Source organism: Dendrobates tinctorius, unplaced genomic scaffold, assembly GCF_039654945.1.
Source record: "Dendrobates tinctorius isolate UK_male_01 unplaced genomic scaffold, ASM3965494v1 ptg000107l, whole genome shotgun sequence".
Classification (NCBI taxonomy): Eukaryota; Metazoa; Chordata; class Amphibia; order Anura; family Dendrobatidae; genus Dendrobates; species Dendrobates tinctorius.
The window spans coordinates 18,598,872-18,624,586 of record NW_027361775.1 but is presented as its reverse complement, the minus strand read 5'-3'; the positions used below and the strand labels follow the sequence as shown (position 1 = coordinate 18,624,586).

Genomic DNA, 25,715 nt, shown 5'->3' with positions numbered 1-25,715 from the left:
CCCTGGGACCAGGATCTCGGTCTTTACATTATGCTGCTCTCAGATTTGGTGGCAAAAACTTGGTGACATATTTCCTTTAAGGCCAAGAGTGTCTGGTCATATTGGTTATTATTTTCCATAATATAACATATGTTTCCATAGTTGCACCCAATTTTTAAACCAATCACCTTGTGTGAAATAGCCATGTCCAGCCATTAAGAAAAGGCCAAGACAGACAACCCTCTCTGTATAATGTATGTGGGGTATAACCTCTTTATTACAGGTGATGCATGTAACATGTAAACATTTATGATGGGCCACTAATTTGCCTTATGAACTAATGGATACACAGAATTATAATATAAAGGTTTGGAAGTGATCATCATTAAAGGAACTTTGCTGTGATGATGTTAGTATGGGGTCTAAAAACCTGCTGACAGGTTCTCTTGGACCATCACCAAGATATAAAGTAATAGGATACTAAAAGGATGCACCATTACTTTAAGATCAGTCGGGGTTCAAAATGTGAGAATGAAGAGGCCACATTGACTATTTAGCTCTACGCTCACTTTTACGATTTTCCAGTTCTCACTATAGTGGAGTTGTGATACAGTTGTTCAGGGGAAATCAGTGAAGGGGACAAATCACTAAATCAGAGTAGCTGCCCTTATTCTCATGATAGTGGGGTCCAGGAAGTCAAACCTCACCACCCTCCGCATCCCTCAACAGTGATCATAAAGAAGTGCTACATCCTAGTTATGGTGTCTTTAGTCTAATGAAATTAGATGTAACCTTCAAAATATCTAATAATGTAAAATAGTTCATAGGAGTATATAGTCAACAGTAAAAGAAGTTGGAATGTCTGAAAACCCATAATAAAATAGCAGAAAGCCTTAAATATGCACACATTTTAAAATATCAAGGTACCTCACTTCTCTTTTCTTCTCTATTAAAGGGATTGTCCAGAATGGAATATGAGAGTGGTTGGGGTCAAATATCTGGCATCCTTGCCAAATCAGCCGAAATCTGCTCCAGCAGTGGGTCCTATGTAATGTATGGGGCAAAACACATCAACATGTACATTGCTGAGTGACTGATGTCAAGTACTTCTCTTTAGTTCCTGTTCACATTATTTGCTTTAAGTCCCGTTCTTTTGAACTGTAGATAAGGTGCAGTACCCAGCAGCTGCCACTAAGCGATGTGTTCTACTCGGTACATCAGCTTGTTCTAGATGCTCCCAGCCCTTGGTACATCAGCTCATTCTAGATGCTCCAAACCCTTGATACATCAGCTTGTTCTAGACACTCCCAACCCTTGGTACATCAGCTCGTTCTAGACGCTTCCAACCCTTGGTACATCAGCTCAGATGCTCCCAACCCTTGGTACATCAGCTCGTTCTAGATGCACCTGACCCTCAGTACATCAGCTCGTACTAGAAGCTCCTGGCCCTCAGTACATCATCTCGTTCTAGACGCTCCCAACCCTCGGTACATCAGCTATTTCTAGATGCTCCCACCCCTCGGTACATCAGCTATTTCTAGACACTCCCAGCCCTCGGTACATCAGCTCGTTCTAGACGCTGCTGGCCCTCGGTACATCAGTTTGTTCTAGATGCTCCCGGCCCTTGGTACATCAGCTTGTTCTAGATGCTCCCGGCCCTCGTTACATCAGCTCGTTCTAGACGCTCCCAGCCCTCAGTACATCAGTTCGTACTAGAAGATCTTGGCCTCGGTACATCAGCTCGTTCTAGACGCTCCCAGCCCAGCTTATCAGTGGAGGTGCCAGGAGACTACTGCCCCCAAAATAACATGCAGACAACCTATAATATGAATAGATGACCAATACTTCTGTCCTGGACAATCCCATTTACAAGTGCAGTCACACTAAAAAGGTATACAACTACATCTTACAGTAAGGTAGGGATCACACTACCATGTGTGATGCGAGAAACTCGCCGGAGTCTCTCGCATCAACACCCGGCGCTACCGCTGGCACTCGGGACCGGAGATGCGGCTGCATAGAAATACATACAGTCGCAGCTCCGGTCCTGAGTGCCAGCGACAGTGCCGGGTGTTGATGCGAGAGACTCCTGCGAGTTTCTCGCATCACACACGGTAGTGTGATCCCGGCCTAATAGTGTCTTTTCAAAGCTTTCGTCACATTTTATACAAAAGAATATGTACGTTTTTTATCTCTACTTCATCTATAAAAGCATTTAGATAAGTAAATCACCACCAATGATGTGGGTGCAACTGAATTCTTTATTCAAGATGAAAAAATACAAAGGATATTCTTCAGTTACTTAAACAAAGACAATAACAAAAAATGCACTAAACATATAGAACGGATGCTACTTTGCATGGAGAGACTGACTGAAGCCGTCAGTCAAAGTTATGTCACCTTGGTAAAGTCTCTGCAACTAACCATGCATATTTACAAACGGGCAAGGATCACAATCCAATACTCATTAAAAAGACATTTGACTTCCTATATATACAAAAATATCATCTAAACAAAATGAGTCTAACATGCAAAAGCCTTTTAAAATGACCTCTTCTAGGCAATAACAATGAAACCCCATTTTTTGGTCTACAGCAGAGGTAGAAAGCCTGCGACTCTACAGCGGCTGTAGATCCCCAATACGATCGGTCAGTCCCAAGGTTCGTTCACAGTTATATTTTTAAGCTCCAGCAGATCCCAGCAGAGAAAAGAAGGAAAAATCTTTCCTCTGTACGGAGCTTAAAAACACTAAAGTCAGTGATCCCCAACACATTTCATTAAATAGCCAAGCATGCTGGGTCCAGTAGTTTCACAATGGTATAAAGCCCAGTTTAAAGGGGCAGCGTTACATAGATAATACACAACCAGACATAATCTACTGGTCATATGCAAAGTATGTTGTGTACTCTACTAGGAGAAAAGAAAATCTGATCTAATAAAATGGTATGAAACACACATTTATTCTATGTAATTCTTTTCTAAAAGTAAAAATGCCAAAAAGAAGAAAAAAAGTACATTTTTCAGTCAAAAGAAACAATAACGTAAATTAATTTATCAATAAATTAAGCTGTGCATCTCAAATACATTATCAAGGTGAAATACAGGCACTTGACAGTATAATGTGCAAGGCAGATACCCTGTACTGCTAACAGTATAAGGCAATCTTAAGTTACAACCAGTGTATACATTCTCTACGGAATTACTGTTTTTGGTAACACCAACTTTCATTTCAGTTATCCAAGTGTTATGTAGGCACAATCAAGGCCACCCTAACATTTTCACAGGTGGGTTTTTTTTTTTCTTTTGAAAGAAAAGTGAGCCATTTTAGACTACTAAGTTCTAATATAAAAAAACAGGTTACGAGTGCAAATTGATTCTCGAAGGACTCCTTTAAATATAAAAACACATAGGTATACAATACTTCGGAGATTTTGGTATAAAATGACATGAAACCTGTGGAAAGATATTGCATATTAGGAGATTTCTAGCTATGTCATTCTAACTCTTCCCAATTTTCAGTGAGGTTGCCTTTGCTTCGCCGTCTAATACTGACAAGTTTGCCCGCCGACTTGATACTCCACCTAGAACTGTTTCCAGAACTTGCCAAAGTTGTATACTTAGAGGATCCTTTGCTTTCTTCTTCCCAGCCTTGCCAAGAATGGTTGTCATCTAAAGGGTCCTCTGGAAAGGAATGGGGGTCTTCAGCCATAATTTGAGGAGGCTCCCAACCTTCAATCTCGTCAGCTTTTTTAGGCTGAATATTTTGTTTAATTGCCAAACTGTCCCAAAAGCCAGATTTCTTCTCGGGTTTTACTTCATCTTTTGTCTTCACAGAAGGTCTGCATATGAGGAGAAAAGACACGGTGGTTAGAAAGGGGTTGTAAGGTTGTGAAAACTAAGGGTAAGCTCATTTGTGCAAAGTCAATAGCATTTAGCGGTCTCACATGACAAGCTTAATAGTATGGTAATTAAACAGAATAATTATGTTGGTTTATGCCAACTAAAACACCACCAAGTCATTATTCTGCTCCTAGGTATAATCAAATCTAAAAGCATGATGCTAATATCAGTGTTAAAAAAAAAAAAGAGATATAGGAATACACGTTGACCACATCAACATAATTGTGTAAGGCTTGATTCACACATCTATTTATTATGCTTACTTTCATGGCAACAACATATTCCACATTTACAGATATTGCCATCACTGTCCCCATTGGGGCTCACAATTATCTAACAGTGTGTCTTTGGAGTACGGGAGGAAAGCAGAGTACCTGGAGGAAACCCATGGAAACAGCATGGTGGCTCAGTGGTTAGCACTGCAGCTTTGCAGCGCTGGGGTCCAGGGTACAAATCCCACCAATGACAAACATCTGTAAAGAGTTTGTTCTCCCCACATTTGTGTGGGTTTCTTCCAGGTACTCTTGTTTCCTCCCACACTTCAAAGACAAACTGATAGGGAATCTAGATTGTGAGCCCCAATGGGGGCAGTGATTCTGTAAAGTGCTGTGGAGTTATTGGTGAGTAAAATAAATAAATCACAAAAATTCCTTGCAGATGTCCTTGGTGGGATTTGAACCCAGAACCCCAGTGCTACAAAGCAACAGCACTAACTATTGAGCCATCCGAGAGATAGACTGATTATTTTCTCAGGCGTAATCTAGTTGCATCAGTTTTTTCCCATTGAAGTGGGTAGATTTCTGAACTTAGTTTTATTCATTGGATTTTACCAATTTATCAGTTAGAAATGGATGAAACTTGGGTGGAAGTCTGAAGTACGAAGTATTCCTTCCTTCCTTGTGTCACCTGTTTTTATACAGACTTTAATGGCAGAGTCTGCTACTTTCAAAAAATAGTTGAGACTAGGACCCGTGCGGAGTCTCACGGATCAGACACATGGATTTATTTTAATAACTGATGTGTGTATGGTTCATTGAAACTTTATAGGTCACTGCAATGTCCGAAAAAAAAATGAACGGTACTAAGGCAGGTCACCCAGATCTGTGAACGCTACTAAAGGAAACATAGGGGCACCATGTTGTGCTAACATATTACCAAGAAGATGAAAAAAAAAAAGAACAAAAAGCAGCTCCTCATTGTGACTGATATGCCATGTTGGTTGGAGCTATATGCTTTTACACATTTAGTTTTTTTTTTGCTCCATGATAGTTAGACAATATCTAAAGCGGTGATTCCAAAGCATATTTGCAGCATGCGGTACCTTATAAACTCTAGACAGACACATTAGGCAATACGTTCAATATTTGACATCAGTATCTGTAAGCCAAAACCAGGAGTGGGTGAGAAATCCAGAACTTTTCTTATTGCTCCTGATTTTGGCTTATAAATACTGAGGTAAAAAACTGACCAAATATTCAAGTAGTGCACGTTGTGATACCCCAGACTTGGCCCCAATTAAATATAAAATATTATACTCACTGCCTGTGTCAGCGCTCGCTTTCCCCGGGGCTCCCGTGCAGTTGTTCTGACACATGACCCCGGCACCCAGTCACCGCTGGCGTCACTGTCCCCACCTTCTGTCGAATTGAATATGAAGGGTAAGTCAGAGATCAGCTGCAGCCCGGACTACTTCTTTATGTTCAATTCAAAAAAAGGCAGGAACAGCGATGCCAGCGCTGACTGGGTGCCTGGGTCATGTGTCAGAACAGCCGGAGTAAGCGAGTGCCAACACCACAGGATCGGCACCGGCACGGGAGGTGAATATAAACTTTATTGTTTGTCGGGGCCAAGTGTGGGGAATGAGTAGGGGTTGTCCTAGTAGTGGTCAACCCCTATAAGGTATGTGCACAAGACATCTTTGTCACACAGGTGAACCCACCCAGTTTTTCAGGAGGAGAAGGCTTTAGGAAACACCAGAGGTTTTTTCTCCAAAAGTGTCTTTTAAGCATTTTTTGCTGCTTCCTCAGTGCTTTTCAAATGTTTTTTGGCAGCAGGTGTATTTTTTGAGTGTTTATCCAGCATTTTTGAGGTTGGCTTTATTACTTCCAGATTTTATAGACTTACCCCAGGCTCCATTATAAAGAAACTGCAAGTGGCTTTTTAAGCACTGAAGCTGACAAAACACTAGAAAAGGTCTTGAGTTTTCTCATCGACTTGTGTTATAAAAAAAACCCTCTCAAAAGACTGAATAGCAACTAATTTTCCATGGAATTGCACATGTTCATTCTTTTCAATAAGCACTTTTGTAGTTGGGCTTTAAAACAGAAAAAAAATGTTGTGTACACACACTCTTAGGGTATGTGCATATAGAACTGTTTTTCAAAAACAACACGTTATCAAGTGCAAAGTGCCTTAGGAAATGCTTCTGATTTGGGAAGTTTTTGGAGGAGTCTTTCATTTCTTCAAACACTTGTGAAGGGAAGGGTTTTTCAAGTATTTTGAAAGATTAACAGTAACATGATTAAGACCTGAGGCGTCGAAACGCGTTGTTCTGCAGTCATCCGACTGATATGCTGTACCTGCTGGAATTTTAATATGCATTGGCACAATAAAATGGATTTTTAATTTTCCATTCCTTGCGCTGGAACTTTCTTCCCTTTTTTCTATTAACAGTAATAGGTACAGTGCCAGTATGGTTGTTATTGGGATCAAGCCCCCTACAATGTATAGCCCGTTCAAATTGCATTTAGGGGGTGATGGACTCTCTTTAAAGATCTAGTTATCTTGGGTCTTGAGTATGACAATTTTTTTTAATCTTCATTACGGTGTTCCAACAGCCATATCGGTTTATTTTTTTAGTCAATACATGAGCCCTTATTTGCATTTTTTAATGGTACTATTTTGATGCAAAGCTAATGTGTTGAAAAACTTTAGTAGTTTGTTTTGGCAAGGGTGTTGGAAAGCAAAAATAATAAAAAAACAAAAAAAAAAAAAAACATTTCTCACCCACCAAGTGGAATAAGTGAAAGGTTAATTTTATTCTAGGGGGGCAGTACCATTGTGGTGATACCAAAATTATATACACTGCTCAAAAATATAAAGATACATTTAAACACAATGTAACTCCAAGACAGTCACACTTCTGTGAAATCAACTTGTTCAGTTATGAAGCAATATTGATTGTGAATCAACTTCTCCTGCTGTTGTGCATATGGAACAAACAGGTAGAAATTATTGGCAATTTGTAAGACAACCCCTATAAAGAAGTGGTTCTGCAGGGGTGACCACAGACCATTTCTCTGTTCCCATCTTTTTTGGCTGTTGATTTGGTCACTTTTGCATTTTATCATTGCTTTCACCTCCAGGGGTGCTGTACAGTAGCATGAGGCGGTGCTTACAACCCACAGAAGTTGATCAGGTAGTGCAGCACATCCAGGATGGCACATCAATGCAAGCTGTGGCAAGAAGGGTACCGGTATCTGTCAGCACAGTGTCCAAAGCATGGAGAAGATACCAGGAGACAGGCCAGTACACCAGTAGACATGGAGGGGGCCATAAGACGGCAACAACCCAGCAGCTGGACCGCTACCTCCTTTGTGAAAGGAGGAACAGGAAGAGCAGTGCTTGATCCCTGCAAGATAACCTCCAGGAGGCAACTAACATCCATGTGTCTGCTCAAACTGTCATAAACAGACTCCAGGAGGGTGATATGAGGGCAGGACATCCACAAGTGGGTGTTGGCCTTACAGCCCAACACTGTGCAGGGCAATTGGCATTTGCCAGAGAACATCTAGATTGGCAGATTCGACATTGGTACCCAGTGCTATTCACGGATGAGAGGCAGGTTCACACTGAGCACATGTGAAAGACGTGACAGAGTCTGGAGACACCGTGGAGTACGTTCAGGTGCCTGCAACATCCTTCAGCATGACCGGTTTAGTAGTGGGTCAGTAATAGTGTGGGGAAGCATTTCTTTGGACGGCTGCACATCCGTTCTTGTGCTAGCCACAGTTACCCTGACTGCCATTAGGTAATGGGATGAGATCCTCAGACCCATTGTGAGACCATATGAAGGTGCAGTGGACCCTGGTCTCCTCCTGATTCATGACAATGCTAGACCTCATGTGGCTGAAGTGTGTCAGCAGCTCCTGCATGATGAAGGTATTGATGCTATGGACTGGCCTGCCCGTTCCAAAGACCTGACTCCAATCGAGCAGATCTGGGACATCATGTCTCGTTCCATTCCCCAATGCCATGTTGCACCACAGACTGTCCAGGAGTTGACTGATGCTTTAATCCAAGTCATGAAGGAGATCCCTCAGAAGAACATCCGCCACCTCTTCAGGAGCATGCCCAGGTGATGTCATACAGGCATGTAGAGGCCACACACACTACTTAGCATCATTTCCATGTCTTGAGGCATTTCCACTGAAGTTGGATCAGCCTGTAATTTGATTTTACACTTTGATTTTGAATATCATTCCAAATCCAGACCTCCATGAGATATTAATTTTGATTTACATTGATCATTTTTATGTTTTATTGTTCTCAACGCATTACACTATGTAATGAATAAAGATTTGCAACTGGAATATCCTCCCTGTCTCACAACCCTAAACAGTTATTCAACACCTTCAATTCTCTCCTCCGCCCCCCAGCACCTCCTCCCTCCCCACTCATCTCAGCTGAAGACTTTGCCTCATTCTTCAAGCAGAAGATTGATAACATCAGAGAAAGTTTTGGTCAACAACCCCCAGAACCCTTCCTCCCGACTTCCCAGCCCTCCACCTTCAAAACCAACTTCTCCACCATTACAGAAGATCGACTCTCCACTCTACTCTCAAGATCACATCTCACCACCTGTGCACTCGACCCGATCCCATCCCACTTCATACCAAACCTCACCACAGTCTTCATCCCAACCCTAACCCATCTCTTCAACCTATCACTAACAACTGGTGTTTTCCCCTAAAGCTTTAAACATGCCTCCATCACACCTATCCTCAAAAAGCCCTCTCTTGACCCATCCTCTGTATCTAGCTATCGCCCTATATCACTTCTCCCCTGCGCCTCCAAGCTACTGGAACAACACGTCTACCTTGAACTGTCCTCCCATCTCTCTTCTTGCTCCCTCTTCGACTGCTTACAATCTGGCTTCCGGTCACACCACTCCACTGAAACTGCCCTTACTAAGGTCACCAATGACCTCTTAACCGCCAAGAGCAAGCGACACTACTCTGTCCTCCTCCTCCTGGACCTGTCGGCTGCCTTTGACACAGTGGACCATTCCCTATTATTACAGACCCTCTCATCCCTCGGCATCACAGACTTGGCCCTATCCTGGATCTCATCATACCTAACAGACCGGACATTCAGCGTCTCCCACTCACACACCACCTCCTCACCTCGCCCCCTATCTGTCGGAGTCCCACAAGGTTCAGTCCTTGGGCCCCTGCTGTTCTCTATTTACACCTTTGGCCTGGGACAGCTCATAGAATCTCATGGCTTTTAGTATCATCTCTACGCTGATGACACACAGATCTACATCTCTGAACCAGATATCACCTCCCTACTAACCAGAATCCCTCAATGTCTGTCCACTATTTCATCCTTCTTCTCCACTAGATTTCTGAAACTCAACATGGACAAAACAGAATTCATCATCTTTCCCCCATCTCACGTGACCCCCCTACGAACCTATCAATTACAGTAAATGACTGCCCACTCTCCCCAGTCCCACAAGCTCGCTGCCTCGGAGTAATCCTGAACGCTAATCTCTCCTTCAAACCACATATCCAAGCCCTTTCCACTTCCTGCCGACTTCAACTCAAAAATATTTCACGAATCCGTTCATTCTTCACCCAAGAATCTGCAAAAACCCTAGTCCATGCCCTCATCATCTCTCGCCTTGACTACTGCAACCTCCTGCTCTGTGGCCTCCCCTCAAACACTCTCGCACCCCTCCAATCTATTCTAAACTCTGCTGCCCGACTAATCCACCTGTCCCCCCGCTATTCCCCAGCTTCTCCCCTCTGTCAATCCCTTCACTGGCTCCCAATTGCCCAGAGACTCCATTACAAAACCCTAACCATGACATACAAAGCCATCCACAACCTGTCTCCTCCATACATCTGTGACCTCGTCTCCCGGTACTTTCCTGCACGCAACCTCCGATCCTCACAAGATCTCCTTCTCTACTCCCCTCTTATCTCCTCTTCCCACAATCGCATACAAGATTTCTCTCGCGCATCACCCCTACTCTGGAACTCTCTACCACAACATATCAGACTCTCACCTACCATCGAAACCTTCAAAAAGAGCCTGAAGACCCACCTGTTCCGACAAGCATACAACCTGCAGTAACCACCGATCGACCAAACCGCTGCACGACCAGCTCTACCCTCGCCTACTGTATTATCACCCATCCCTTGTAGATTGTGAGCCCTCGCGGGCAGGGTCCTCTCTCCTCCTGTACCAGTTATGATTTGTATTGTTTAAGATTATTGTACTTGTTTTTATGTATACCTCTCCATACCTGTAAAGCGCCATGGAATAAATGGCGCTATAACAATAAATAAATAATAATAATAATCATTCAGTGATATCTAGGATGTGGTATTTTAGCGTTCCCTTTATTTTTTTGAGCAGTGTAATTGTACAGTAAAGTCAATTTAAATACAAAAAAAAAACACATACGGTATATACTCGTGTATAAGCCGAAATTTTCAGCCCTTTATTTTGGTCTGAAAGTCCCCAAGGCTTATACGCGAGTCATATACCGGGGGGTTGGAGGGGGAGCAGGGGGTCAGAGACCATACTCAACTCCTGGCACATCTCTGCAGCCCCTGCTTCTCCCTCTGACGTCTGCTTCCTGCGTTCAGCGGTCATGTGGTACCGCTCATTAAACTCATGAATATGCGCATATTTATGAGTTTAATGAGCAGTACCACGTGACCAGCTGAATGCAGGAAGCAGACGACAGAGGGAGAAGCAGGGGCTGCCGCAGCAGAGAACACCTTGCGCCAGGAGGGGGTGAGTATGACGGGGCAGACTATTTACCTGTCCCGGTTCCATCGCTGTGTCTCCGGGTCCTCCTGTTGTGACGGCAGAGGGCGCGATGACGTAGTCAGTGTGCGCCCTCTGCTGTCACTGCAGAGACCCAGAAGACACAGTGGTGGATGACGATGGAACAGGGACCGGTAAATGTCGCCGGTGCCGGGGGCTTAAGACACCGGCACCTGGCCCCCAGCGACGGAGAGGTGAGTATGTCATTTTTTTTTTTTTATTACAGCAGTGGCTGCAGCAAATAAGGGGTATTTATGGAGCATCTTATGGGGCAGCATTAACCCTTGTGCAGCAGCATATTATGGGGGTATTTATTGAGCAACTTATGGGGCAGCATTAACCCTTGTGCAGCAGCATATGGGGGATCTTATGGGGCAGTATTAACCCTTGTGCAACAGCATATAGGGAGTATTTATGGAACATCTTATGAGGCAGCATTAACCCTTGTGCAGCAGCATATGGGGGGTATTTATGGAGCATCTTCTTGGGCCAGCATATGGGGGTATTTATGAAGCATCTTATGGGGCAGCATTAACCCTTGTGCAGCAGCATATGGGCGGTTTTATCTATGGAGCATCTTCTTGGACCACCATTAACCCTAGGCTTATACGTGAGTCAATAAGTTTTCCCAGTTTTTTTTGTGGCAAAATTAAGGGGGTCGGCTTATACAAGGGTCGGCTTATACACGAGTATATACAATAGTTTAAATGCTTTTAAGCCATCACATTCTGTGAGCCATAAATTCATTTTTTCATCAACACAGCTGAAGAAGAGATTGTTCTTTGTGAGATGAGTTGATGTTAATTTGTATCATTTTGAGGTGTGTGCTATGTGATTTTTTTATGGCTTTATTCTGGTTTCTGGGAGATGGTGAAATAAAAATGTACATTTTTTAGAGCCTTTTCCATACAGGTAAACAAACTAAGGTGACATTTTTATAGCAGGGATTTTCACAAAAATAATAATGATACGTATCATCTATGCTTTTTTTTTTTTATAAACTATTAAGTTTTTGGTCCATATTGGCTCTGGGAAGACAAGTGAAAAGTTAACTTTATGCTAGGAGCCTAGGTATTGAAAAAAAATGGATATAGGGCATTAACCAAATAGCATGTGGTTTTATTGTGGATTTTTGGGCTCACCTTGTGATGCTGTGAAACCACAGCAATTAAATAGCCTTAGATAAGAATACCCCAGCTGCTGCTGATCCGCTGGTTGGATAGACCAATGTCAATATGTACCAAAGAGAAATGTGGGTGTGCTGCCCTACTGGTAAGGAACTCTCTTTATTATGGCTCCTTGAGAAAGGGGTAAGTTTGACCTAGAAATGCGGCGTTGGGTATAAACTAAACTGCAATCAATTTCTATTCATCTGAATCCTGTGAATTCCTTACCAGCAGAGCAGCACAGCCGCACTTCTCTCTTCTCTCTTTTATTTATTTTACTCATTTATATAGCGCCATTAATTCAACAGCGCTTTACAGACATTATTTGCACTGTCCTCGATAGGGGATTCAGATTGTGAGCCCTATCAGTAGGTCTTTGGAATGTGGAAGAAAACTGGAGTACCCGGAGGAAACCCACGCATACACTACCGTTCAAAAGTTTGGGGTCACCCAGACAATTGTGTTTTCCATGAAAACTCATACTTTTATTAATTGAATGAGTTGCCAAATGAATTTAAAAACTAGTCCAGACATTGACAAAGTTCAAAAAAAAGATTTTTATTTGAAATAATTTTCTCCATCAAACTTTGCTTTCGTCAAAGAATTCTCCCCTTGCAGCAATTACAGCATTGCAGACCTTTGGCATTCTAGCAGTTAATTTGCTGAGGTAATCTGGAGAAATTTCACCCCATGCTTCCAGAAGCCCCTCTCAAGTTGGTTTGGCTTGATGGGCACTTTTTGAGTACCATATGGTCAAGCTGCTCCCACAACAGCTCAATGGGGTTGAGATCTGGTGACTGCGATGGCCACTCCATTACAGATAGAATACCAGCTGCCTGCTTCTTCCCTAAATAGTTCTTTCATAATTTGGAGGTGTGCTTTGGGTCATTGTCTTGTTGTAGGATGAAATTGGCTCCAATCAAGCGCTGTCCACAGGGTATGGCATGGCGTTGCAAAATGGAGTGATAGCCTTCGTTATTTAAAATCCCTTTTACAAATCTCCCACTTTACCAGCACCAAAGCAACCCCAGACCATCACATTACCTCCACCATGCTTGACAGATGGCGTTAGGCACTCTTCCAACATCTTTTCAGTTGTTCTGCGTCTCACAAATGTTCTTCTGTGTGTGAGCCAAATACCTCAAACTTGGATTCGTCTATCCATAACACTTTTTTCCAATCTTCCTCTGTCCAATGTCCCAGATTCTCAACTAGCTCAAAGGAAGGTCAGGTTTATAGCTTCTCTAATCAGCCAAACTGTTTTCAGCTGTGCTACCATACTTGCACAAGAGTTTTCAATGGTATTCTAACCATCCATTAGCCATCTTACACAGTTAGCAAACACAAAGTACCATAAGAACACTGGAGTGATGGTTGTTGGAAAAGGGCCTCTGCACACCTATGAAGATATTGCATTACAAACCAGACATTTGCAGCTAGAATAGTCATTTACAATATTAACAATGTATATAGTTTATTTCTGAATCATTTAATGTTAGCTTCATTGGAAAAAACTGTGCTTTTATTTAAAAAATAAGGAAATTTCTGAGTGACCCCAAAATTTTGAATGGTAGTGTATACGGTAATATTTGTACACACATACACACGCAAATACTATACACACATTTTTGTACTTTTCTGCTTGTCTAATAAAATCCATTTAAAAAAAACATTTGTTATAGTGTGATCATATTTTGTGAGTCATCATTTAAATTATTTTTAATCTTGCGAGTATAGCTGCAGTAGTTGCCCGATCAGCATGATGGATATATTCAATCATTAAGCATTTATACTCAAGACGGCCATATAAATGTTATGCATTATTACGGATTATGGTAACATGACAAATATGGAGTAGAGACTAGCTTAATTTTTATCTCTTTGAATCTTACACTTTTGACTTTGGAGACTTTGATCCTTTTAGCAGTTGTTGTTCATCGTCTTTGTTAAATATGGACGTCACATCCTTCCAGCCACGAAAGCTGGCGCCCTGGACCTGGAAATGAATGACAAAAAGGTTATTCATGTGATCTGGACAGTGAAATAAAGATTGGCGCAGCAGATGGTTCAGCGTCTCTCTTTGATTTACATGGCGAATATGAATTCTGCAAAGAACTCATTCCCAGAATCAATATGCAGGCAAACACTGTGAGTGTTTTATTCCAGTGCTTGGAACATGAAGTTTTATCACCTTCTGGAGAAAGAGTTTTCACATAACAAGAACAGCCTTGAAGAATTTTAAATGTTTGTCCCAGTTATCTGAACAATACAGAATAAGTAGTCTAAAAGCAAACCTCTACTTATGTAGGCAGCAGAAAATAAAGGCTCCTTTGTTCAGTTCTCCTATTGAGTGTACTTTAAATTACTTGGCAGACATATCTGGTGAGAGCAGGTAAGTGTGTCTGCTCAAGGGTGAGCTGATGAATACAAAGTGTATATTTGGAAGTGTATTTTGTGTCTTCCAGAACATTTATCATACAGAAACAGGCAGTAAATATGATAGACTTCACTTGTTCTTGCTGATAACTTGCTGAAAAGTTTGATTTTGGCGCGCACGGCGCACCGTCAAAAGTGCGCAGCGCAGGTCAAAGCGCAACTAGCGCACGGCCTGCGCACGATCTGCGCACCCTATGCTAAAGATAGGGTGCGCCGATCGCAGGCGCCGCTGTGCGCTAGGAGGCGGCGCTACAAGCAAGGGGCGGGCACGCCGGGCAGAGAGCCGGCTCGGGGGCGGAGCTACCCCCGGCCGTGCGTGCGCTTAAAAAGCGCTAATGTGAAACCACCCTAACGCAGCAGCGATCTCTCAAGCGATCTCGCTGTGTGTGACATCCATCAGCGATCGCCCCCCCCCGCAGGGTATTGCTGATCGTGCAGGATCGTCCTGGGCCATTTTTTGATCATTGGTCTCCCGCTGGCCAGTACGTATCGCTGCGTGTGGCAGTGGGAGACCAACGATCAGCGACGCTGCACGCTGGTATTTAGGGTAAACAGCGGGTAACTAAGAGCCGCGCGGCTCTTGGATACCCGCTGTTTACCCTAGATACCAGCTTGCTCGCTGGTCCTGATCGCTGATGAGTCTTGTCTATGTGACAGATCACCAGCGATCAGCCTATGTCCCAGCGATTCCATCCATGTCGGATCGTTGGTGGGATCGCTGGGACATCATTGTGTGTAACGGGGCCTTAAGAGCGGCTACAGTCACCACTGAGTGCACAGTGATCGGTGGCTGTAAGCACCGCCTGGCACTTTGATTGAAAACTTGCTCTGCAGCAAAACTGGGCAGAATGAGCTGTCTATTAAAGTGTCAGGGCGTGTTTACAGCTGGTGCTCACAAATGGTCTGAGCGATGACTCTAGCTCCTCCGAGCACAACTATGACTGAAAGGCGGTGGGTCCCGGGCGGAAATAAGTTAATGTTCTCCCAGTAGCTGAGCTTTGAGTAAGGCAGCCAGACAGCAGTGTAACATAATATTAACCTGGTACTTGAAATGTCAAGAATAATATTCTCATCTAGAATGGTCTTAAGGACAGATTTTACACACAAAAAAGTGAAAATTACTTAGTGTCTCCAATGTAGAAAAAGAAAAAAACTGGCAGAATGTCCTTTAACAGAAGCAGACTTTAGAAACTGCAATATCTGCTTCGATTGTGATAATGTGCATACGAACTTACCGATCAGTGTCTTCTCCCATACACAGCCCCATACCAGCCCTGATCTGAACCATATGACTGCAATTCAGACTTTCCGGCTATAGAATGTCTTCTATGTGAACTAGAAGTTGATTAATTAACCCCTTTACCCCCAAGGGTGGTTTGCATGTTCATGACCGGGCCAATTATTACAATTCTGACCACTCTTCCTTTATGAGGTAATAACTCTGGAACGCTTACATGGATCCCGGTGATTCTGACATTGTTTTCTCGTGACATAAATTTACTTCATGTTAGTGGTAAAATTTCATTCATATAACTTGCGTTTATTTGTGAAAAAAACGGAAATTTGGCGAATATTTTGAAAATTTCGCAATTTTCCAACTTTGAATTTTTATGCCCTTGAATCACAGACATATGGCACACAAAAAACTTAATAAGTAACATTACCCACATGTTTACTTTACATTAGTACAAGTTTGGAACCAAAATTTTTTTTCTTAGGAAGTTATAAGGGTTAAAAGTTGACCAGTGATTTCTCATTTTTACAACACCATTTTATTTTTACGGACCACATCACATTTGAAGTCACTTTGAGGGGTCTATATGATAGAAAATACCCAAAAGTGACACCATTCTAAAAACTGCACCCCTCAAGGTGCTCAAAACCACATTCAAGAAGTTTATTAACCCTTAAGGTGCTTCACAGGAACTTTTTGAATGTTTAAAAAAAAATGAACATTTAACTTTTTTTCCACAAAAAAATTACTTCAGGACCAATTTTTTTTATTTTACCAAGGGTAACAGGAGAAATTGGACTGCAAACGTTATTGTGAAATTTGTCCTGAGTACGCTGATACCTGATATGTGGGGGAAACCACTGTTTCGGCGCATTGCAGCCCTCAGAAGGGAAGGAGCGCCATTTGACTTTTTCAATGCAAAATTGGCTGGAATTCAGATCGGACGCCATGTCACGTTTCAAGATCCCCTGATGTGCCTAAACAGTGGAAACCCCCACAAGTGACCCCATTTTGGAAACTAAACCCCCCAAGGAACTTATCTAGATATGTGGAAAGAACTTTGAACCCACAAGGACTTCACAGAAGTTTATAACGTACAATTAAAATATCATATTTTTTCCACAAAAATGATCTTTTCACCCCCCAAGTTTTATTTTCCCAAGGGTAACAGGACCCTAAAAGTTATTGTGCAATTTGTCTCGAGTACGCTGATACCCCATATGTGGGTGTAAACGACTATTTGGGCGCATGGCAGAGCTCGGAAGGGAAGCAGCGCCATTTGACACTTTTTTTGGGCTGGAATTGAGATCGGACACCATGTCGCGTTTGGAAAGCCCCTGATGTGCCAAAACAGAGGAAACCCCCCCAAATGACACCATTTTGGAAACTAGACCCCCCCAAAGAACTTATCTAGATGTGTGGTGAGCACTTTGAACCCCCAAGGGCTTCATAGAAGTTTTTAACGCCCGGGCGTGAAAATAAAAAAATCATTTTTTCCACAAACATGATCATTTAGTCCCCAATTTTTTTTATTTTCCCAAGGGTAACAGGAGAAATTGGACCCCAAAAGTTGTTGTACAATTTTTCCTGAGTACGCTGATACCCCATATGTGGGAGAAAACTACTGTATGGGGACACGTCGTGGCTCGGAAGGGAAGTAGTGACGTTTTGGAACGCAGACTTTGATGGAATGGTCTGCGGGTGTCATGTTGCCTTTGGAGAGCCCCTGATGTACCTAAACTGTTGAAACTCCCCACAAGTGACCCCATTTTGGAAACTAGACCCCCCACGGAACTTATCTAGATGTGTGGTGAGCACTTTGAACCCCCAAGTGCTTCACAGAAGTTTATAACGCCCGGGCGTGAAAAGAACAAAATCATATTTTTTTTCCCGCAAAAATGATATTTTTGCCCCCAATTTTTTATTTTCCTAAGGGTAACAGGAGAAATTGGACCCCAAAAGTTGTTTTGCAATTTGTCCTGAGTAGGCTGATACCCCATATGTGGGGGTAAAACACTGTTTGGGCGCATAGCAGAGCTTGGAAGGGAAGGAGCACCATTTGACTTTTTCAACGTAGAATTGGCTGGAATTGAGATCAGACGCCATGTTGCTTTTGGAGAGCACCTGATGTGCCCAAACAGTGGAAACCCCCCAACTCTAATTCCAACCTTAACCACAGACTCCTAACCCAAATCTCAGTAGTAACCCTAGCCCTAATGGGAAAATGGAAAGAAATACTTTTTTTTAATTTTATTATTTTTCCCTAACTAAGGGGGTGGTAAAGGGGGGTTTTTATGTTTGGCAGCTGTCATACGCTAAAACACGCTTTTTATTGTAAAAATAGTTTTTGAATCACATTTTGAAAGCTATAAATTTTCCATATATTGACCCACCGAGTCATGTGAGGTCTTATTTTTTTGCGGGACAAGGTAACGTTTTTATTGGCACCATTTTCGGGCATGTGACATATTTTGATCGCTTTTTATTCTGATTTTTGGGACGCAGAATGAACAAAAACCAGCATTTCAAACATTTCTTTTGGGGGGGTGCGTTTACACCGTTCCGCGTGTGGTAAAATTGATAAAGCGGTTTTATTCTTCAGGTCAGTACGATTACAGCGGTACCTCATTTATGTCATTTTTTTATGTTTTGGCGCTTTTATGCAATGAAAACAATTTTATATAAAAAATAATTATTTTTGCATCACTTTATTCTGCGCGCTATAACTTTTTTATTTTTTCGCTGATAATGCTGTGTCGCAGCTCGTTTTTTGCAGGACAAGATGACGTTTTCAGCGGTACCATGGCTATTTATATCCGTCTTTTTTTATCGTGCGTTATTGCACTTTTTGTTCGGCGGTCTGATAATAAAGCATTATTTTTGCTCTGTTTTTTATTTTTATTTTTTAAGGGGTTAGCTAAAGTGGTTAACTAATGGGACAGTTTTATAGGGCGGGTCGTTACGGACGCGGCGATACTAAATATGTGTACTTTTATTGTTTTATTTATTTCCAAAAAATTAATTTATTAGGGAATTTTTTTTTTTTAATTTAGCGATTTTTTATAAATTATTTTTACACTTTTTTTTTAACTTTATTACACTGTCCCACGGGGACATCACTGTCATGTGTGAGATCGCTGATCTGACACATCACAGATCCCTGTGACAGATCAGCGATCTGACACAGGCACTGCAGAAGGCTTCCTCATGCCTGCACTTTGCAGGCAGTGAGGAAGCCGGCTCCCTGCAGGCCCCCGCCACCATATTGGATCCGGGGACCTGCAGGGAAGGAGGCCCCCGCAGCAGTGCTGCACATCGCGCTGCTAAGGGGGTCGCAGGGAAGCACGGAGGGAGCCCTCTCCCTGCCGATGCTTCCCTAAACCCCTGGTAAACTGCGATCGTGTTTGATCGCAGTGTGCCAGGGGTTAACGTGCCGGGGGCGGTCCGTGACCGTCCCTGACATAGTGCCGGGTGTCAGCTGTGATAATCAGCTGACACCCAACCACGATCAGCGGCGCTCACCCCGTGAGCGCAGCATGTAGGCTATGACGTACTATCCCGTCCATGGGCATAGGAGCCCGGGTCCCATGGACGATATAGAACGTCACATGTCAGAAAGGGGTTAATGTCAGTCTATGAGAGCCTCAATGCGATTCTCAGAGGCTTACATTGGGAAAGCAACCATTGGTCTACACAAAAGACTTGGTGTGAGCTGACTAATCAGAGATGTGGTCATCTGTTTCAGATGAGGCCTGGAATTAAGCTGTGTATGGGAGAAGAGTGTGATCCGTAAGTATTTGAACACAAATATGCATATTACCTCTTCAGAGGGAATGAGGACTTTAACTCTTGTTCCACCTATTGTGAATAACAATCCTAAAAGTCAATATCGACCCATTATCGAGCCTTGCCAAACCAGAATCTCAATTTCAAAACGTGTTTCGGGGTGTTGCCCCTCCACAGTCCAAAGCATGAGATCTGATTTGACTGTATTACAGGCCTCTAAGTTCTAAGGTGTAAGTTTTCTCCTTGTGGAGAGTGACATGCCAGTGTAAGACATCTTATAAGCCACGCAATGCTTCTCTGGGAAATTAAGCATGCAAAATACCTGTTCAGAGACAAGCAAACTAGCCTAGACTACATATTGTTGCTACAACCAGATAAATATTACAGAAGCATACCTTTGAGGATCATAAAAGTTTAAATGTTTTTCTGTCAGTTACGGCCTGGCTGTCTTAAGAGTGCTTCCCTCTTGTTATATTGAGCTCAGGATACTTCCTTCCTTTACTTCCTCAAGCAGCGGAAAACTGACAATACTTGAACTCTACGGTGTAAACCTCTCCTGTGCTCACTCATACTGAGAAAATGCATGCCCCTACATCTCTTGCCAAGTGTCTGACTATACCATGCTGTGAAAAACACCACCTACAATAGGCAGGAAAAAGGAAAAGGACAAGGAGGGATGAAAGGGCCAGATTTCTTTCCAGGAATTCATCCAGCATTACTTAAACAATTAAGAACAACCTTTTATTGTATACTACAGACCATTGACATACAGAGGGGCCACGTAAAGGAGTTTTATGCTTTCCAACCCAGCTTACTAAACGTTATGAAGCATTACAAAACACATTTTACAACAGCCTTAGGTTAAAATATTCCCCTTAAAAATGGGTGGTCATTACTCAAAATCTCACCCATCTTACCTGAGGGTGAATGTGGATATGTGGAAGAAGAAGCCTATCAATGTGCTAGTAAAAAAACATGCAGCCTTAAAAGGACCTGTTCACTAGGTCAAAACTAAGCATATTTTGATCTCACTTTAGTCACACTGCTTCTCTGCAGAGCTGTGGAGTCGGTAAGCTAAACCTCCAACTCCTCAATTTCCCTGACTCCCAACTCCAACTCCATAGCACTGCCTCACTACTGAGCGTGTACATAAAGTGTAGCACAAATTCATCTCATCTACAACTCCACAGCACTGCCTCACTACTCAGCATGTACATAAAGTGCAGCACAGATTCATCTCAACTACAACTCCACAGCACTGGTCACTACTGAGCATGTACATAAACTGCAGCACAGATTCATCTCCACTACAACCCCACAGCACTGCCTCACTACTGAGCATGTACATAAAGGGCAGCACAGATTCATCTCGCCTCCGACTCCACAGCACTGCCTCACCACTGAGCATGTACATAAAGGGCAGCACAGATTCATCTCAACCACAACTCCACAGCACTGTCTCACTACTGAGCATGTACATAAAGTGCAGCACAGATTCAACTCACCTACAACTTCACAGCACTGCCTCACTACTGAGCTTGTACATAAAGTGCAGCACAGATTAAAGTCCACTTCGACTCCATAGCACTGCCTCACTACTGAGCATGTACATAAAGTGCAGCACAGATTAAAGTCCACTACGACTCCATAGCACTGCCTCACTACTTTGCATGTACATAAAGTTCAGCACAGATTCATCTCAACTTCGACTCCACAGCACTGCCTCACTACTGAGCATGATAAAGTGCAGCACAGATTCATCTCAACTATGACTCCACAGGACTGCCTCACTACTGAGCATGTACATAAAGTGCAGCAGATTCACCTCAACTACAACTCCCCAGCACTAACTCACTACTGAGCATGTACATAAAGTGCAGCACAGATTAAAGTCCACTACGACTCTACAGCACTGTCTCACTACTGTGCATGTACATAAAGTTCAGCACAGATTCATCTCAACTACAACTCCACAGCCCTGCCTCACTACTGACCATGTATATAAAGTGCAGCACAGATTCATCTCAACTATGACTCCACAGCACTGCCTCACTACTGAGCATGTACATAAAGTGCAGCACAGATGATTATTATTATTATTATTATTATGCATTTATATAGCGCCATTTATTCCATGGCGCTTTACATGTGAAAAGGGGAAATATAGACAAGTATAATAAACATGTGTAAGACAAGGGACACACAAGTACATAAGGAGAGGGGACCCTGCCCGTGAGGGCTCACAGTCTACAGGGATGGGTGAGGATACAGTAGGAAAGGGTATAGCAGGTCGTGCGGTGGTTCAGTAGACCAAGGATCATTGTAGGCTTGTCGGAACAGGTGGGTCTTCAGGTTATTCTTGAAGGTTTCCGTTGATGGTGAGAGTCTGATGTGTTGCGACAGAGAGTTACAGAGTATGGGGGAAGCACGGGAGAAGTCTTGTATGCGGTTTTGGGAAGAAGAGATAAGGGGGGAGTAGAGAAGGAGATCTGGAGATGATCTTAGGTTGCGTGCAGGTAGGTACCTAGAGACCATGTCACAGATGTAATAAGGAGACAGGTTGTGGATGGCTTTGTATGTCAAGGTTAGGGTTTTGAATTAGAGCCTCTGGGCAATGGGAAGCCACTGAAGGGCCTGGCATAGAGGGGAGGCTGGGGAATAGCAGGGAGACAGGTGGATTAGTCGGGCAGCAGAGTGTAGGATGGACTGGAGCGGAGCCAGATAGCTAGAGGGGAGGCCAGAAAGTAGGAGGTTGCAGTAGTCGAGGCAGGAAATAAGAGCATGCACTAGTGTTTTTGTGGTTTCGTGGCTGAGGAATGAGCGGATCCGGGAAATATTTTGAGTTTGAGGCGGTAGGAGGAGGCAAGGGCTTGGATATGTGGTTTGAAAGAGAGCGCAGAGTCGAGAATCACCCCATGGCACCGAGCGTGCGGGACTGGGGAAAGAAAGGAGCCATTGATGGATAGGTCTGGTGGAGGGGTAGAGTGAGATGGGGGAAAGATGATGAATTCTGTTTTGTCCATGTTCAGTTTGAGAAAGCGAGCAGAGAAGAAGGCTGAGATAGCAGACAGACATTGTGGGATTTCAGTCAGTAAGGAGGCGAGGTTGGGTCCAGATAGGTAGACCTGCATGTCATCGGCGTAGAGGTGATACTGCAAACCGTAGGATTCTATGAGCTGTCCCAAGCCAAAGGTGTAGATGGAGAATAGTAAGGGTCCTAGGACAGAGCCTTGAGGAACAACAACAGACAGGGGGCGAGGTGAGGAGGTGGTGTGTGAGAGGGAGACACTAAATGTTCGGTCTGTTAGGTATGATGAGATCCAGGATAGGGCCAAGTCTGTGATGCCAAGAGATGAGTGAGTCTGTAGCAGGAGGGAATGGTCTACGGTGGCGAAGGCAGAGGACAGGTCCAGGAGGACAGAGTAGTGTCGCTTGCTCTTGGCGGTTAGTAAGTAGTTAGTGACTTTAGTTAGGGCAGTTCAGTTGAGTGATGCGGTCGGAAGCCAGATTGTAACCAGTCAAAGAGGGAACAGGAGGAGAGGTGGGAGATAGTTCAAGATATACATGCTGTTCCAGTAGTTTTGAGGCGTAAGGGAGAAGAGATATCGGGCGATAGTTAAACACAGAGGATGGATCAAGGGAGGGCTTTTTGAGGATGGGTGTAATTGAGGTATGTTTGAAGGATGAGGGAAAGACACCATTTGTAAGTGAAAGGTTGAAGAGGTGTGTTAGAGATGGGATGAAGACTGTGGCCAAGTTAGGGATGAGGTGAGACGGGAGTGGGTCGAGGGCACAAGTGGTGAGGTGTGATCTTGACAGAAGGGTGGAGAGCTGATCTTTTGTCATGGTGGAGAAGCTGGCTTTTGCAGAACAGGGCTGAGCGGCTAAGAGGGGCATTGGGGCTGCGGGCCAAAGTTTTGTCTGATCTTGTCGATCTTCTGCTTAAAGAAGGAGGCAAAGTATTCAGCAGAAATGAGAGGAGGGGGAGGAGGTGTTGTGGGACGGAGTAGAGAATTGAAAGTGTTGAAGAGTTGTTTAGGGTTGTGAGACAGGAAGGATATGAGAGATGCGAAGTTTGTTTAGCAGCAGAGAGCGTGGACTTAAAGCTGGCAAGGGACTGCTTGTATGAGCTGAAGTGCTCAGTAGAATGGGTTCTCTTCCATCTCCACTCAGCGGCCCTGGAAACCTGTCTCAGTTCTTTGGTCAGGCTGGTCATCCAGGGCTGCCTGTTGATTGTACGAGTTTTGCTCTGCGTGAGGGGGGCAGCCGAATCAAGTGTTGCTGTTATTGTGGTGTTATAAAAAGTGGCAGCAGCATCTGTGTTATGAAGGGAAGCTACAGTTGTGGCCAAAAGTATTGACACCCCTGCAATTCTGTCAGATAATACTCCGTTTTTTCCTGAAAATGATTGCAAACACAAATTCTTTGGTATTATCATCTTCATTTAATTTATCTTAAATGAAAAAAAACACAAAAAGAATTGTCCTAAAGCCAAATTGGATATAATTCCACACCAAACATAAAAAAGAGGGTGGACAAAAGTATTGGCACTGTTCGAAAAATCATGTGATGCTTCTCTAATTTGTGTAATTAACAGCACCTGTAACTTACCTGTGGCACCTAACAGGTGTAGGCAATAACTAAATCACACTTGCAGCCAGTTGACATGGATTAAAGTTGACTCAACCTCCGTCCTGTGTCCTTGTGTGTACCACATTGAGCATGGAGAAAAGAAAGAAGACCAAAGAACTGTCTGAGGACTTGAGAAACCAAATTGTGAGGAAGCATGAGCAATATCAAGGCTACAAGTCCATCTCCAAAGACCAGAATGTTCCTGTGTCTACCGTGCGCAGTGTCATCAAGAAGTTTAAAGCCCATGGCACTGTGGCTAACCTCCCTAGATGTGGACGGAAAAGAAAAATTGACAAGAGATTTCAACACAAGATTGTGCGGATGTTGGATAAAGAACCTCGACTAACATCCAAACAAGTTCAAGCTGCCCTGCAGTCCGAGGGTACATCAGTGTCAACCCGTACTATCAGTCAGCGTCTGAATGAAAAGGGACTGTATGGTAGGAGACCCAGGAAGACCCCACTTCTTACCCCGAGACATAAAAAAGCCAGGCTGGAGTTTGCCAAAACTTACCTGAAAAAGCCTAAAACGTTTTGGAAGAATGTTCTGTGGTCAGATGAGACAAAAGTAGAGCTTTTTGGGCAAAGGCATCAACAGAGTTTACAGGAGAAAAAAAAAAAGAGGCATTCAAAGAAAAGAACACGGTCTCTACAGTCATACATGGCGGAGGTTCCCTGATGTTTTGGGGTTGCTTTGCTGCCTCTGGCACTGGACTGCTTGACCGTGTGCATGGCATTATGAAGTCTGAAGACTACCAACAAATTTTGCAGCATAATGTAGGGCCCAGTGTGAGAAAGCTGGGTCTCCCTCAGAGGTCATGGGTCTTCCAGCAGGACAATGACCCAAAACACACTTCAAAAAGCACTAGAAAATGGTTTGAGAGAAAGCACTGGAGACTTCTAAGGTGGCCAGCAATGAGTCCAGACCTGAATCCCATAGAATACCTGTGGAGAGATCTAAAAATGGTAGTTTGGAGAAGGCACCCTTCAAATATCAGGGACCTGGAGCAGTTTGCCAAAGAAGAATGGTCTAAAATTCCAGCAGAGCATTGTAAAAAACTCATTGATGGTTACCGGAAGCGGCTGGTCGCAGTTATTTTGGCTAAAGGTTGTGCAACCAAGTATAAGGCTGAGGGTGCCAATACATCAATGTTTTGCTTTTTGCTTCATTCTCTTTTGTGTTTTTTCATTTAACACAAATTAAATGAAGATAATAATACCAAAGAATTTGTGTGTTTGCAATCATTTTCAGGAAGAAGCTGAGTATTATCTGACAGAATTGCAGGGGTGTCAATACTTTTGGCCACAACTGTATGTCTGTAAGAGGGAGAAGGGACTCAGAGAGTGATTGTAAATTGAGGTGTTTGAGATTCCTGCGAGGGTGAGCGAGTTTATGGAGCGGGGGTTGCGCAGTAGGAGAGGAGAGGGAAGAGAATGTCAGTAGGTTGTGGTCAGACAGGGGGAGGGGTGAGTTATTGAGATTAGTGAGGAAACAGAGACGGGTGAAGATAAGGTCCA

General features: G+C 43.3%; 1 protein-coding gene across 3 annotated transcripts in view; it reads right to left on the bottom strand.

Moving 5' to 3' along the window:
- Positions 1-2,220: 2,220 nt before the first annotated feature.
- Positions 2,221-25,715, bottom strand: part of TDRP (testis development related protein) — a 166,470-nt gene continuing 142,975 nt past the window's right edge. For all 3 annotated transcript variants that reach the window (XM_073589211.1, XM_073589212.1, XM_073589213.1), the window contains 2 exons: positions 14,003-14,106; positions 2,221-3,818 (listed from right to left, as the gene is read on the bottom strand). In XM_073589211.1, coding sequence (XP_073445312.1) covers positions 3,473-3,818; positions 14,003-14,106 — 450 coding nt within the window. In that variant the 3' untranslated portion in view covers positions 2,221-3,472. The remainder of the gene's footprint in view (positions 3,819-14,002; positions 14,107-25,715) is intronic.